The sequence below is a fragment of the Cyphellophora attinorum genome, assembly GCF_001299255.1.
Source record: "Cyphellophora attinorum strain CBS 131958 chromosome Unknown Contig19, whole genome shotgun sequence".
In the NCBI taxonomy this organism is placed as follows: domain Eukaryota; kingdom Fungi; phylum Ascomycota; class Eurotiomycetes; order Chaetothyriales; family Cyphellophoraceae; genus Cyphellophora; species Cyphellophora attinorum.
The window spans coordinates 1-14,771 of NW_017253247.1; the positions used below are offsets into that span (position 1 = coordinate 1).

The window sequence follows — 14,771 nt, forward strand, 5'->3', positions numbered from 1 at the left end:
GGTGGTGGGCAGGGTGTGCCGCAGGGGCCGGCTGGAGGCTTCGGTGTAGGTGGTTTTGATCAGGGCGGTGGGTTTGGTGGTGGAGGAGGCGGCGGTGGAGGCGGCGGTGGCAGAGGGAGAGGAAGAAGGGGTCGCGGAAACTGGTGATTTTGCATTGCTTCAGCGTTCGACACAGACCAGATCCTAATTTTGTGCCGGAGATCCATAATAGCAGACTGGTGGCAGCCCACACAGCGACACAAAAGCATTAGACACTCGTCGGACTCCGAATTTCGACCAGTCCTCTTGACTTGCTTAGCATGAATGAGCGACTTGACTTGCTTAGCATGCATACATGACTTGACTTGCTCAGCGTGAACACAGAAGTTGACTTGCTCAGCATAAACACGGAAATTGACTGGCTCAGCGTGAACACATAACTTGACTTCTACATTCCGCAGTAATGCTTGAGTGAGGCTCATCTCAATCCCACTGACTTGATCAGTATAACAGTGCCACGGCCTCAAAGGCTTCCCTGGCCGAGAAAATGCATAAAGAGCAGTATTTCTGGCTCGGGGATAGGAGGTGGGCGACTTGGAGAAGAGGCTCAGTGCTGTGCTTGGTGTCACAGCTTGAGAGTAACGGGCTGGTCATTCCGGAGGGCTCTGGTCACTCGATGCTATGGTCAAACCAGCACAGCATCACACTCTGCGATAATATCAGTGAGGTCGGCGCCGATTGCAGGATCATCGATCAAGCCCATAGCCCACACACCAATGACCCCATACGCTGGGACCTCGCGGCCAGTCTCCAAGGCTACGTTGCCTAGCTGCTGGGTCTCGTAAGTTATGTTTCCGTGCTCGGAGGCGTGGTCGAGTACAGAAACTGTCATATGGTCTCTGTTACGGAGCCGGCTATGTGAGCTTCGCGGTCCCTCGACAGCCCCAGACATAGTTTCATCGGCATCACACAGAGCCGCGCACGCCTCCGCGTTGAAGAATCCCAGAACGACAGCCGGACCAGAGTGAACGACGAGGCCAAATTCATACTTGTGAGCAACATCTCGGTCTATGCCCAAAGCGTCGCACGTAATATCGAAGCATACCTCATGGACATCGATGCTGCTGAAGCCCTCCGTGGAGGCATAAGGCGTGTGCTCATTCTTCATATAGAAGTATCTGCATACTTCCACGAAAACGGCCCGCTGGTGGTCAAGGGTTGGCCACTTGCCAGCAGGGTCTTCCAGATCGCCACGTGCAACTTTTCGTGCCCAGTCATCAAGGAGACCCAGGGGCCGATTCTTGTACTTCGCCCTCAAACTAAAGAGATCAAGATAAGAATGTCTCGCCTGCATAGTCGCGAAAGCTTCGACAACGCCGAAAATGCTGCGTTCCGCCAAAAATCGATGAAATGGGGCTATATTGTGCATACGCGTGTTGAGGCCGTGGTCGGCGCGCCGTGACTTCATAAGAATGTAGCCACCTGCTTGCAATGGTTGGTTTGCAAGTAGCGTACCGTATAAATCAATTGCAGTCGAGACCTTGACGATGTTGATGTACATTGTCGGCCGGCACAGTGTTGTATTTCGCGTGTTCATCTCGTTGACGGGCACCAACAGTCCCTGTGGAATAGTCGTCAAATACTGAAGACAGTAATTCCGCTCTCTCTGGCGCAGGCCATCCTCTAGCAGCGCCGAGAGGTTGAGATGGGAGGAGTCAGCAGGGGGCTTGTAGCGGCGATCTGAGGCAAACACAACGCTGACCATGTCTGACACCACTGTTGCACGATGGTTTGTGCTGTACAAAGGTGGCCCCAGAACTTTTAGTCTGTATTTGCGATGCAACGGCGTCCCAAGGAAGAACTGTGCTGTTCGCAGAAGAGCTATTGACCCAGATCCAATGCACATCGCAACACCCCCTTCAAAGGACGCGAGTGAAGAATCAAGATGCCATTCAAGCCATTTCTCATCGGAGATGTCGACCAATTCGTGTTCGTCACCTAAACTTCGGATTTCGCACAACTTGTGTTGGATGTACCTGGACGTCTTAGCTCCACATGGTCCAGCAACGCTCACAAAGTAGGCTCTGATCGATCTGGCATATTTGAACTCGACCATTGTCCAGAAGCGTGAATGGTAGGACGAAATCGGAAGTGCGTTGTAGCAACTATCCATGACACGGACCGTGTGGAAATTGCCGTCACCATCCCTAAAATCGTCGCTCCCGTTGAGATAGCTGTCCACTGCCGACTGCAAACAGGAACAGGGAGCATTGGGCAGTAATACCACAACCTCTAGGATACTGTAGATCTGTGGTAGTCGTGGTAAGAAGAGAGCGATTTCTGCTGGCTCCTGAGTGATGGACAGCTGGTCGAGCCATATGCCACCATTAACATTGGTCAGATGGACTAGTGCCGCCTTCGTGTCCTCAATGTCCCATTCCGCTCCGAATGTCAGCCTGAACGGCCGAGGAGCATCGTGGTGGACGTGGCCGAGCACATGGAGAGTCCTACCGAAGTCACCAATGGCATAGGACAGAGCGGCAGCATGTGCTGAGTGCAAGGAGGTTTCGGTCTGCTGGAGTGCTAAATGATCTACATCATAGCCAGCAATCTGGCAGTGACACCAGCGGAATCCATTGACGGTGATAGTCATTGAAGATGACTCTTCACTGTCAGTGGACACCTCGCTATACATTTCATCGTCGTGAGAAGATTTACCCTCGACAGCGGAGCCTTCGTTGTCAGAGAAGCTGTGGTTATGATAAAGACCATCGTCGCCCGAGGCGGTTGTTGCGAACTGAGTGTCTGTCCGAGATTCGGAGTTCGGCATCTTTGTTGCGACAACAAAATTCAAGGCTGTCCGGCAGCAGTCGTCACTGATAGGAATCAGAATGGATATGTCGACGCAGCGTGGTTCTTCGCCCCGGCATAGGCGTTGTCATGGTGGCTGACGATACTTAGCAGCGATCAGAAAGAATGAGCATCTCGAGAGGAGGTGCATGTCAGAGAGTAAGGGCAAGAGCACCATTTCTGGCGCATTGAAGGCAAGTGCAACTGGCTGTCGCTGTCAAGGTGCGCTGTCCGACAAGGCAACCACCACCCTAGTTCTGAAACTCTAAATACCAAAGTCCTGAAAGTCCCCAGCGACACATCCACGCTGGGCAAGTCCAAACCACATATTTATTCCAGGCAGGTCAAGTCACGCATTCACGCTGAGCAAGCTTAAGTCAACACACTGACACTGACCAAGTCAATTCTTACATGTACGCTGAGCAAGTCAAGTCTTACATGTACGTTGAGCAAGTTAAGTCCACGGACAATTGCGATTCAATTGTACGCGGATAACACGGAGCAAGAATCGGAGGCACATAGCCCGAGTCTCTTGATAATTCACTCAACCTTTCCAGCATCACGTTTCTCCTCTGCCAACTTGTCTTCACAAGGCCTACCCAACTGACGTCCACGCTGCGCTTCCCACAGACTCAGCAGAGTCACCTGCTGATATGTGCCCAACCCGTCCTGAAGACTACGACGGCCCTACTGTCGCGGACCCCTCGACTTCGACCTGCCACCACTCCTATCGCTCCGCTCGCTACCACTCCTACCCCTCTGACCCGCGGGCGACCCAGCTGCACTCGAGCCACCGGGCACCTTCGGCACGCTAGGCACCTTGACCTCCCTGACCTCCAAACCCTTCCCAATCACCGCCCTAAAATCCAGCCCATTCTCGCCCAATTGACTCGCCTCGTGCTCCCACACGACATCCATGCACTCCCTCCACACTCTGCCCTCCTTATCCACACTACTCATCTGCCGCTGCAAGATCTGACTGAAGCCCTCCAGGTGCTCATTCGCCCACTTGATCACAGCCGACATCGTCGCCGCAGAAAAGCTGGCTTGATAGATAAGGATCGTATTCTTCACCATCGTGAAGTACACGTACGAGATGCTGAAGACGTAGGCGTGCAGATCGCCTTCGAAGACACATTGTCGGGAGCGTTTCCTCAGAGCCTCGCTGCGAGCGCTGAGGTATGCTTCTCGCGCCTGGTCCTCAGCGCCTAGGCGGACGAGGTATGCGACGAGGCCTTTCGTGGTAGCCATGTACGATGGCTTGTCCGTGAGTTCCCTGCAAAGCAGGTTTGCGAGCTTGGCGGCGCGGTCGTCTACCTTTGACTGTATGAGCTCTTGGGCGATCGTGTTCGACTTTAGCGACGTCTTGGTCATCTTGCGCAATTTTTCGACTTTCTCGACCGCTTCCTCGAAGCGCTGCAGCGCAATGTCGATATCCAACTCATCAATCTGTGACTCGACCCACCTGAAATTCTGCTGCTTACCATCCACCTCGATCAGGATATCCGGCTTCTCGCCCCTCGAAGTGCTCAACGACGAGAGCACGCTGCCGCTCCGGGACAAGCCTGCCCCACCGTCGCGAGAAGCAAAATAGTTGAAGCTGTCCATAGTCGGACTGCTCTTGCTGATCTCCACCTTGTTCATCTTCCGCAGATCCTCTACCGCCTTACGGAAAGTCTGCAACAGCTGCGTCTTCGCGGCCTCATCCCTCTTCTCCGACCTATACGTCAACGACCTCCCCGCCGCACGGATGGTCACCGCGGTCGCGATGGCCCTCTCCTCTGCGGTATTCGACACCACGCCAGGCGTGGTCGACATGTCCACCATGTCGATATCCTGCAAGCTCCAGCACTCCTCCGCGACCAGTTTCGTCGGCGCGGGGCCTTGATTGGGCACATTGGGATCCATGCGCTTGCGCTTCTTAGACGCCACTAGCAGGTGGTCGTTCAAGAGAAACAGATGCACCGGCCGACGAGGCTTCCAGGTCGCGCTGTCGAGTTCCACCCAGGCGCCGTTCTCCATGATAATATGCCGGCCGGGGATAGCGGGCAGGAATTTCTGAGACTTCTCGACATTTTTCCACAGCGCTTGGAGTTGCACATTCCACATGCTTTCCAGATTAGCCACACTAGAGCGGTTCGCATTCCGTCGCTTGAAGGAGCCAGACAGCTCTGGACTCAACGCAGCCCCACCGCCATTCGTCGCAGCCGACGAGCTCGTAGTCAAGCTCAACGCCCCGGTCAGATCCCCCATCAGGCCCCTCAGAATCTGCATCTCGCTCTTCAACTTCTCCGCCTCCTTACTGATCTTGATGAACTGCGTGCGGTTTTGATACACGCTCTGCTGCAGATTCGTAGAGTTCCGATTCTTGATCCGCCGCAATGTGTTCTGGTAGTCGGCGATGTCCGTCTCCGATGCGTTACTCAGTAGGCTCGTCACGTAGCGGTCAGCTGCAAGATTCGGGTCGCTGAGGACATCCTCGTCGACTTTGAAGGGTGCACCACCCTCTCGAGTGGCAGGCCGTTTCGGCGACGTAGCACCACCCGACCGACGCTTCAACGCTGACGGCAGCGCAGGTACAGCCGGTGCATCGCCTCCACCGAAGTTAGGCAATTGGTTGTAGCGGGTCGAGTAGCGACGCTTGATCAGGTCAGATGTCTCGGTGTTGGTGCGCTCGGTCTTGGGGATGGAGAGGTTGTTGTCCGGTCTCTTGTTGCTGCTCTGTGAGGATGCTTGCGCGTTGGACGTGGGTTGCCCTGGGATCAGCGGACGGGGAGCGGAGATGGTTTGGGGACCGCTGATCTTGGGGCGGTCTTTGCGCTTTTTGCGCAGGGTCAGGGAGCGACCTTCGCTCATGATCGCGGTGAGAGAAGCTCGCGGGTAGTCCCTGTGACCTTTGGAGAGGAGCAGAGGAGGAGATCGAGGCAGTGAACAAGTGATGGGATGTAGTCGGTGTCGGACCAGGAGCTCCGCGGCGGAAAGTTCAGCCTCGCAAGGCTCCATACAAATTTCCAGTTTGACAGATCGAGGTCATGCATGCACTCCGTCAATCACACACGACCTTTCACTACGACGAACCTTTCTCGTTCTCCTTTCAGGCCTTGTACTTTGTCTGTAAATCTTAGTGTCGGGTTCTCAGCTTCTTCCAACCCCCGTCTACCTTTTCCTTCGGTCTTTCCGAGCTTGCGACCATGGCCTCGAGTATGAACACATCGACGATAGTCACGATATCGATCGGCACCGTCGTCACTGGTCTACTAGGTGAGTAAGCTCTCATATCCTCCACATGATTACCTGCCTTTCTCTCGTGTGTATACGTCTCTCTCGCAGCGCAGGGCCCTACCACACACCACACCATTTCCATTACATCTAACCCCATCCCAGCATACGCCATCTACTTCGACTACCGCCGCCACAACGACGCCTCCTTCCGTAAAAACCTCAAACGCGAGTCGCGAAGACAAGCGCGCCTCCAAAAAGAAGAATCTCTCCAACAAGGCCAAAAACAAAAAGAAGAAATCCGATCCCTAGTCCGGGAAGCAGTAGAGGAGGGCTTTCCCACCGACCTCGAGGAGCGGGAGGCATACTTTATGCAGCAGATCGCGCAGGGCGAGCAATTGGCTGGCGAGGGTAAGTCCTCGCACACCGCTCACATAACAACATACATGGCATGGGAGCGATTAGAGAGCTAACGCATACGACAAAACAGGCTCCGACCCAATAGCAGCAGCACTCTGCTTCTACAAAGGACTCAAAGTCTACCCGGAGCCAACATCTCTGATTGGTATTTACGAAAACACTGTTCCCAAAGAAGTCCAAGAGATCCTGGCCGTCATGGTATCACAAGACAAAAGCTTGAAGGTCGGCAGTTTCGGCGCGGACAAGGATGACAGTGACGGCCATGTAGAATAGCGTGACATGGTCGCCGACACTTGTTGGCATTCGAACCCTCAGTAGCACGAGGAGGACACGTTATTTGTCCGCTCGTGATAGCCAGGGGAGTGGACTACCAAGGTTATTCACTCTGACGAGTTGTGTGCGTCATGTATGAACAGTGCTCCAGGGAACCATACGACTTCCTATACTCTCGACTCCGATGTGTGCATTGGGACGGCGATGGCAGGGCCTGGAAAGGGGGTTGCACCGCGTTGTCTGGCCTCGATATCATTGACTCTGAAGCTATCTACTATCACATGGAGCGACGGCCTAGGCTTTAGAGTCTCGAGCTTGCAAAACATGTCATCTCTCGTACAGAGATCTCTCGATGAAGGACCCCTGCGCTGTTGAGATGACTTGCTGATTACCGTCCCAAATCTCATATTGATGTCTCATCTGAACGGCAATCTGATACCAACAATTCACGCACAAAGTCCTCCCCAGCCTCCTCGCACTTCGCAATTCAGGAGAAGTCCCTACTCCGACGATCCCCAGCAGCCTGAACAGCAGCACCCAGTGAACTGTAGGACGTGTCCCTGACGGCAGGCGGAGCAGGAAGCTGGCCTTGCGGGAAAGTAGGTGTTCTGAGATGACTCTGAGGTAGCGGCGTGTTCGACGCGATCATCTGGGTGACTGAGTTATCGAGCGAGGCATTACCGACAATAGTGCCATGGATGGGTAGGTTTGAGCCGGCGAGGGTGCTGTCTGGTTTCTTGTGTACGTTCTTTGCCATCAGCTTTGATTTCTTGCCATCGAAGATCTTGTGGAACCTTGAACGAAATCCGGTACGCTTGTTGTCGGTGTGCGAGAGACCATTGACGGTATCGATCAGAGCAGCCGGGCTGACATCCAAAGAAGTTGAGGCTGCTGTGACCTGATTCGTATTCTCAGTAGAACCCTGGCTGACGTTGACGAAATCGATGGCTACCGTATCTGGATCAACATCCTCGAGTGTGCGCTCGCTATCAGTTGAGGACATCGATGCGGCCTTGCTAGTATTGGCAGCCTCGGGCGTGCCCTGACTGTTGTTCTCTTCGTCCTCGGTGATCGATTGGAGAACCTCACTTGCTCCATCCTCAAAGATGGAGCCAGAAGCCTCCGATATGACCGTGCACGAGTTGAAGTCCTCGTATAGGGCGAGTGGCGTAGCGACAGGACTTGGCGGAAATGGTTGGTTTCTTGAAGGTATGAATCCGTAGGCAGCGAATGGCGGTGGGATTGGCTCTCCGATATATGGCCATGGCTTTGCACCATATCTCTCGCTTTGTGCCAAGTTGGGAGGATTGTCGGGATGCATTGCATCACGTTCAGCGGCGGTTGGAAACATGGCTACCAGTCGAGCATCTGAGATTCGACGATTCTGGCGGAACGCATTAGACGACTTCAGAAAACGATAGGAGAGGCGTTTATTACCATAAGCTCTTCATTTGATGGAGATGCACCGTACATCACCTCATCAATCAGTGGATCCTGAGTTTTCGCAAACCGACCGCAAGGTGGGCACAACATGTGTTTACAACCACTCAAAAGTCTAGACATATGCCACGGGACGGTTTGATCCGCGTAGTCATATGCCAGCTCGGGGTCTGTCACGCTGCGAAGTGACATAGTGTAGCTTGTCGGCAATGTGGCATCGCGGCCGAACGTGGTCGATGCAGTCGTTGGTCGAGTTGATGAGGATGCCGTTGATGGATCGATACTACCCCAGCCGAAGGAGGCGAAAGGATCAGACGCTGGTATGAAGCCGTGTGTATCGACAGTGCATGGCCAGATCCATCCGAAGTTTGTCGTTTGTCGGTGACACTTGGAGCAACGGTGAACAGAGTCAAGATCCCACAGTCGAGTAAACCGGTAATGTGTGCATTCGTTGACTTTGGATGTGTTGAGTCTCGAGTATCTGTTCTCCAACCTTCGAAGCTGCAGTTCAGCATGAGATGCCGCGACGTCAGACGCCATTGGGAAGACGAGCTGCAGACGACTCTAAGGAGGAAATTCGAGGGTGCACACGACAGGTCGATTGGGAAAAGGATTGAGCATGTAGTCGCAGTTGCCAAAGAAAGCAGTCACGTGCATTGCATCGATGGCTCTTGCCTTCAACTTACCTCACTGTCTCTTTGGCACTTACTGACTCCAGGCCTCGCTTCATCTACCTGGCTCTTGTCAAAGTCGCGTGCTTGTCAGTATGGACTTTATACCCTGTCCTGGTTGGACTCGCCCCGCCGCAACCCAATCTTCGTCTGCAATAGAGGCCTTGGTACGATGCTCGACTCCTGTCCCTGTACTGCCACCCTGTAATTTCGTTCTACACTCCCATCGTACTGCCCCTTCCCGTTGACTTTGTGTTCACATGGTTCATTATCAAGCCCTGAAATTACAACGAATGCAGCACAACCTCGGAAAGTTCTGCACTAATGTGATGCGACTCCAACCCGGTCTACCAGGAAGCAGTGCAGACCACACATTTCGAGTTGTGTAAGTTCGGATTAGCGTCGTAACCAAAAGTACAATTGCGACGATCTCACTGTCACGGGATTCAGGTCAGCAAAGGAGCACTTTTGTGGGCACCTGTGGTGGACCACGAGTTCGCGTCTTGATCGTACGAGACAATGTGTGCATTGCATGTGCGATATGTGATGAGAAATGGCAGGAGAAGGAGAGGGAGAGGGAGACATCAGGGGCAAGGCTGAAAATCATAGCAGGTGCACCTCTGGCCGTCCTGAACCACCGCAGCCAAATGCAGTGCTTACTTCGAGGTTGTTGGCTGAATTGGCCTAGCAACGCGCCGGCTAACTCCGAATAGGCGTCCTCCTAGTACCAGCGCGCATCGGCCTGAGGAGTCCACAACCACATTGGACTCGACAGCAGGACTTTGTCATTGATCAGAAACGACTTATACACGCGTGGTCGGTCATCTTGCGCCCTCCACACTCCGACACTCATTCCACGCGCAGAGGTACGTGCAGCAACGTCCAAGCTCCACCTTATCTCCCCGCAAGACGAGAGTAATCCACTGCTACCTCGGTACCCTCGCATTATCAACACAAGTGCAGCGCTGCTCGCTTGCCGTCAGCTTCTTCCATTCACTGATCTGACGCTCTGCCAGACACCTTTGCGCCCATTGCCGCGCAACAGGCACTCTCGTTCCTCATCCCACCAGATTCCATATCCGCTGCGCGTCAGATTGAGCCACGATGTCCGTCAAGTTCCAACAAGAGACCGTTCGCGCGACAGCGCCAGCCGTTGGTCGCGATGAGTCAACAGCACACCGCATCGGCGAAGCCCTCACCGGCGGCAACACCTCCAAAGGCTATCTCGCCGCCTATCTCAAACAACTACAATCGAATCCTCTGCGCACCAAGATGCTGACATCTGGTTCGCTCGCCGCGCTACAAGAAGTCCTCGCCAGCTGGCTTGCCCACGACCGCTCAAAGCACGGCCACTATGTCAGCAGCCGCGTCCCCAAGATGGCCGCATACGGCGCATTCATCGGCGCCCCTATGGGTCACCTGCTCGTCGGGCTTCTGCAACGCGTCTTCGCGAACCGCACATCGCTCAAGGCGAAAATTCTCCAGATTTTGGTCTCGAACTTGGTCATTGCCCCGATTCAGAACAGTGTATACCTCGCCTCAATGGCTGTCATCGCCGGCGCCCGCACTTGGCACCAGATCCGCGCTACGGTTCGCGCTGGCTTCATGCCTGTCATGAAGGTCTCGTGGATTGCCAGCCCGATCACGCTCGCATTTGCACAGAAATTTCTCCCGGAGCAGACATGGGTGCCGTTCTTCAACATTGTTGGCTTCGTGATTGGGACCTACATCAACACGCACACCAAGAAGAAGCGTCTTGCTGCGCTTAGGAAGAAGGTATAAACCCCCTCTGTCTCCACCATTGCGCAACATGTACTAATACGTCAAACAGCACTACGGCGACTCCCGCTACGGCAGCGACCCGCGCTACGACGAGAAGCGCTCCAACACCGGTGGTGGCGGCCCGTCGGGCGAGCCACGTTACTAGTATTCGACAGACGACTCGCAGGATGAGACCACTGACCCTGTCCCTCAACCAGGGCCCGCCCGGCTGTGGACAGATCTACAGAGCAGACTTTTCTTAGAGGCAGCACGTGTTGAAATCGAAAGACTGCGAGAGCCCTGGATTAAGCCTGAAGATGTCTACGTCATGCTGCTCTGTATTTTGGCGGGAGTCCTGGTTGTAGCATGAATTGAGGCTGATAGAATTTGTCAGCTAAAGAGTCCGCCCGGGCATGTAAACGTGTACAGAAGCCGAACCACGATCTGTATAGTTGTTGCAAAATCAAAATGCCGGTCGTTCACGCGAACCAAAATGGTTCTGGAAGCCGTCCTGACTGTAGCTTGTGTTCTACATTCCTGGTTCGGCTCCTGCTCTCCCATCCCAGGTTTTCTCGATGCTTGTGACTTGCCTCACATCGATCGATTTGTCCCTGCCTCGGCGCTGAGGCGGCCTTCGTGAGCGAAAAGCAGGCAGAAACATTATGATCGTTCAAACAAAATAGATTGCTCGCCCCACCAAGTAGCAGCGGATGCTAGCGAAGCATGACAACGGCGATGTGTCCGCGGACGACTGATCTTGAAAGAAAGAGAATAAGACAACGAGGGCGCGGGCAACGCGACTACTTATACCACAGCAACACGGTGAAGATCCGAGGCGAAGCGAAGGGATTACTTCACTGACTCGGCTTGTGAGCGTTCACTGTGTCTTGTACGATCCAGGATCATTCACGATATCGGCAATGCTGTAGTCACTTGAGCGGACTGTGAAGCACCAGCGTAGACGCCGGTTGACGGGAAGCCTCACACGAGACCGGATGACCAGATATCGCTCCGATTCGTCCGTTGCCGGTTGACAGGGGTTAGATTACCCGCAAGCAAGCAGCAAATCCAGAATAATATAGCCAGCCATCGCAGATGCCATAAGAGAAAGGCAGCATAGGTGTAGTGCATTCCTACCACGCTGAGGAAGTTGCCTCGCGCAATCTGCAGCACAAAACACGCAGGCGAATATATTTGCTGAGATCGCTGTCTCCGGCTTCGTCTATGAGCTCTATATTCTCCTTACAACAAGCCGCCTGCGTGACAGCGAATGCAGTCTCCGAATCTGTTGCTGACCACTGAGGTTGGTCAAGGAGGCCTCCATGCTGTAGATGTCCAGCACCGATCGACCTCCTTCGTAAATTGAGCCACCGCCAATCAAAGCCTCAAGCCACGTAGCTATACCGATTCCCATCCTCTCGCTCCATGTACTCCTTCTCAATCAACCTAGATGACCCGCGTTAGCAATCCATATCCAACAGTCACATAGCAGGGAAGGAGAGGAAAGTATGGACTCACTTCTCAATATTCCGCCTGATATCCCCCTGCTCCAGGACCCCACGACTCCGCGTCGCCTTGATAACCTCCACAATCAGCTCATTGTGCCCAATACTTTTCCGACTCTTCATAATGCGCACAATCGCCGCCTGCGTCTCATAATGCCGATCCGCTGCGACCCGCTCATGCGTCTCCTTGTTCTCCTCCTTGGTTTCCTTCAGCTGGATTTGGTTGATCTTGATGCGCATCTTCGGGTCCTGGAAACCCGTGGAGAAGGAGAATGTGTCGGTGGTGTTGACGTCACGGCCTTTCGGGTGTTTGGTCAGGACACGGTACTTGGCGCACGCGAGGGATTGCAGGGTGCGTTTGAGCTCGGCGTCGGAGAGGCCAGTGGCTTTGGAGAGGTCGTCGTAGGACAGGTGGGCGGTCGAAGCGACATCGTTGAAGAGGAGCAGGACGATGGCTTGGAATCCGGAGACGACTAGCTCTTTGCGGCCCTTGGGGAAGTTGGCGCGCAGCTGGCAGTGTGCGAGGGCGTGCTTGAAGGTGAGTTTGCGGCCGGAGTGCTTGGCCGTGTAGTGCCCATCGAATTTGCTCTGGACGTATGCGATGCTGGTGGGGACGTTGACGGGGACGTCCGGGTAGGTGGGCCAGGCGGCGGCTGATAGGACGTTGACGGAGAGGTCTGGGCCGGTGAGTTGCTCGCCACGGTCGGCCTGGAGTTGGCGGTAGGACATCATTTCCTCGCGGGCTAGGTCCATGTCCTTGAACATGGACTCGAGGTTGTGGGTGAATGACTGCCCGCATTCGTTCTTGAGGCGGGTTAGCATGTTGCGCTCTGCGTCGAAAGACGCGCTGCGGCCCATGAGGAGGCGGCGGGCGAGGTCTTTCTTGTAGAAGGCCTCGAAGACGGCTTTGCCGTGGACGAAGCGGAAGAGGTCGAGGGCGTTAGAGAGGTGGTGGTTGATGGCCTTGAGTTCTTGGTCGCCGTCTTCTTCGTTGTCGAAGTCTTGCTCTTCGTCTCCCTTTGACCCATCCTTTTCTTGAGCGACCAGCTTAGGAATGGCCTTGGCGCCGCCTTTCAGCAACAGATCAATGTGTTTGGCAATCATCTCGCCGGGCTTTGCGTTGTCGGTGTCCCAATTTGCTTGCGACTTCTTTGTCTTGTTCATGAACGTTTCGAAGGATTTGTGCAAGGCGTTTCCGATCGTGTCGCTCTTGTGGAAGGAGGCTTCGAGGAACGTGTCGAGTCGTCGCTTGAAGTTCAGCAAGTTTATGACCATGTCGGCCTCATTCTTCTCGTCGAAGACAATCAGAGATCCTTCAGTTTCGACGTATTTGCTGAAAAGTGGTGCCATCAGATCGCCCATGCCTTTCCGCTCCAGTAGGCTGTACGTCTGCTCGAGCTCCTCAGTCATGTCACCTTCCAGCATGTCCATGACGAAGTCTTCGTTCGTGAGCAGATTGACTTGTTCCTCCACAAATATCTTGTCGAACAATTCGGAAAGACCTGTCTTGGTACTCCGATCGAAGTTGAGGACGTCACAGCGCTTCATCTCCACTGCCTGCAGGATCGTACAATTCGTAGCATAGCGGCGCAGTTCCTCATTCCCAGGCTGAGTCCCTCTCCAATTTCGATAGTATTGTTCTGAAGTCTCCAGAAAGCCCGGCTCAAAGTCCGAGGAGTACACTCCTAGCTCATGAAACAGCTCAATGGCATCCTGTAGCAGCTCATTATTCTTCCCAGCACTCTGCTGATCTCGATCGACATCCACCAACTCCGTCGCACCTCTCAACACCGACTCCCTGATCGACGTGTCCTCAAACACATCCTCTCGGAAGAGTTGATAGCCCGTGTCCGTCAGACTGGGTTCTTCAGACCGCAGCAAATATGACTGGTCCATGTAGTAGAAGATCTGGCGCACAACAAGCAATTGCTTCTTCCACATCTGCCACTCGTCCACAAACGCCTTGAGCACCGCACTCTTTGCTTCAGTCTTGGCCGCTCTCGCCAGCCTACTCCGGACATTACTCATCAGATGATCCGAGCACTTCGCCTTGACGCGCTTGTACAGATCCGCGGCCTTGTCCTGCCGACAGACATTTTCGGCTGCTCGATACAGCTCTTCAAGTGAGTATGGCTCCTTCTCATTGCGGAAGATGGCATCGAGGGAGACGTCCTCTTGCTGCCATATCCTGTCAAGGTATTCCTGTGCGTTGATGCGGGGCTTGCTCTGGAGATTCTTGACGATCAGCTTCTTCGGACCGGTGTGGTTATGGAAGCCATTGGGCTTCTGTGCAGACAGGGAAAGTTTGCGCTTCTCTGATGGGCTTTTGGTCAGATCTATCACGCCGTTGGGCTTGGGCCGGGTGGATGTGAAGGTGTACATTCTGTCGTAAGCTGTATTGAAGTTCAGGCCGTTGCGAGTGTGCTTGCTATGTTTCCTCGGTTGGTCTGGCGAGTTGGCGGACTTTCGGCGGTGGCTCTTGCTGGGACTTATGATATCATCCGAGTCGTCTTCGTGGATCGCAGAGGTTCGCTGTTGCTTGGAAGGGCGTCGGTTCGGAGTCGTGGGATGGTCGTCGGTTCTGTCCAACTTGCGCTTTGCGGCTCGCTTCGTCATCTAATCGTTAGCGGTACCGGGTTTCATGGCCTATATA

The 14,771-nt window shown here is 54.1% G+C and overlaps 7 protein-coding genes across 7 annotated transcripts; 3 read left to right on the forward strand and 4 right to left on the reverse strand.

The window, feature by feature from the left end:
• Positions 1-12: 12 nt before the first annotated feature.
• On the forward strand, positions 13-147 carry AB675_11959 (uncharacterized protein; the record flags this gene model as incomplete). Its single annotated transcript, XM_018140850.1, has 1 exon — positions 13-147. A coding segment is annotated over one exon (135 nt), but the record flags the coding sequence as incomplete, so codon positions are not given.
• A 517-nt stretch (positions 148-664) lies between these two features.
• AB675_11960 (uncharacterized protein) lies at positions 665-2,809 on the reverse strand (the record flags this gene model as incomplete). Its single annotated transcript, XM_018140852.1, has 1 exon — positions 665-2,809. The coding sequence occupies one exon, from the start codon at positions 2,807-2,809 to the stop codon at positions 665-667; it is 2,145 nt and encodes a 714-aa protein (XP_017998253.1).
• Positions 2,810-3,516: 707 nt separating this feature from the next.
• Positions 3,517-5,685, reverse strand: AB675_11961 (Exocyst complex component exo84; the record flags this gene model as incomplete). The annotated part of the gene is made up of 1 exon (XM_018140853.1): positions 3,517-5,685. The coding sequence occupies one exon, from the start codon at positions 5,683-5,685 to the stop codon at positions 3,517-3,519; it is 2,169 nt and encodes a 722-aa protein (XP_017998381.1).
• Positions 5,686-6,020: 335 nt separating this feature from the next.
• Positions 6,021-6,741, forward strand: AB675_11962 (Mitochondrial import receptor subunit tom20; the record flags this gene model as incomplete). The annotated part of the gene is made up of 3 exons (XM_018140854.1): positions 6,021-6,090; positions 6,214-6,459; positions 6,539-6,741. The coding sequence occupies 3 exons, from the start codon at positions 6,021-6,023 to the stop codon at positions 6,739-6,741; spliced, it is 519 nt and encodes a 172-aa protein (XP_017998372.1).
• Positions 6,742-7,228: 487 nt separating this feature from the next.
• Positions 7,229-8,092, reverse strand: AB675_11963 (uncharacterized protein; the record flags this gene model as incomplete). Its single annotated transcript, XM_018140855.1, has 1 exon — positions 7,229-8,092. One exon carries the CDS (start codon positions 8,090-8,092, stop codon positions 7,229-7,231), a length of 864 nt encoding a protein of 287 aa, XP_017998398.1.
• Positions 8,093-9,956: 1,864 nt separating this feature from the next.
• AB675_11964 (PXMP2/4 family protein 3) lies at positions 9,957-10,779 on the forward strand (the record flags this gene model as incomplete). Its single annotated transcript, XM_018140856.1, has 2 exons — positions 9,957-10,628; positions 10,684-10,779. 2 exons carry the CDS (start codon positions 9,957-9,959, stop codon positions 10,777-10,779), a joined length of 768 nt encoding a protein of 255 aa, XP_017998353.1.
• Positions 10,780-11,998: 1,219 nt separating this feature from the next.
• On the reverse strand, positions 11,999-14,734 carry AB675_11965 (Cullin-4A; the record flags this gene model as incomplete). The annotated part of the gene is made up of 2 exons (XM_018140857.1): positions 11,999-12,059; positions 12,132-14,734. The coding sequence occupies 2 exons, from the start codon at positions 14,732-14,734 to the stop codon at positions 11,999-12,001; spliced, it is 2,664 nt and encodes an 887-aa protein (XP_017998304.1).
• Positions 14,735-14,771: the final 37 nt, after the last annotated feature.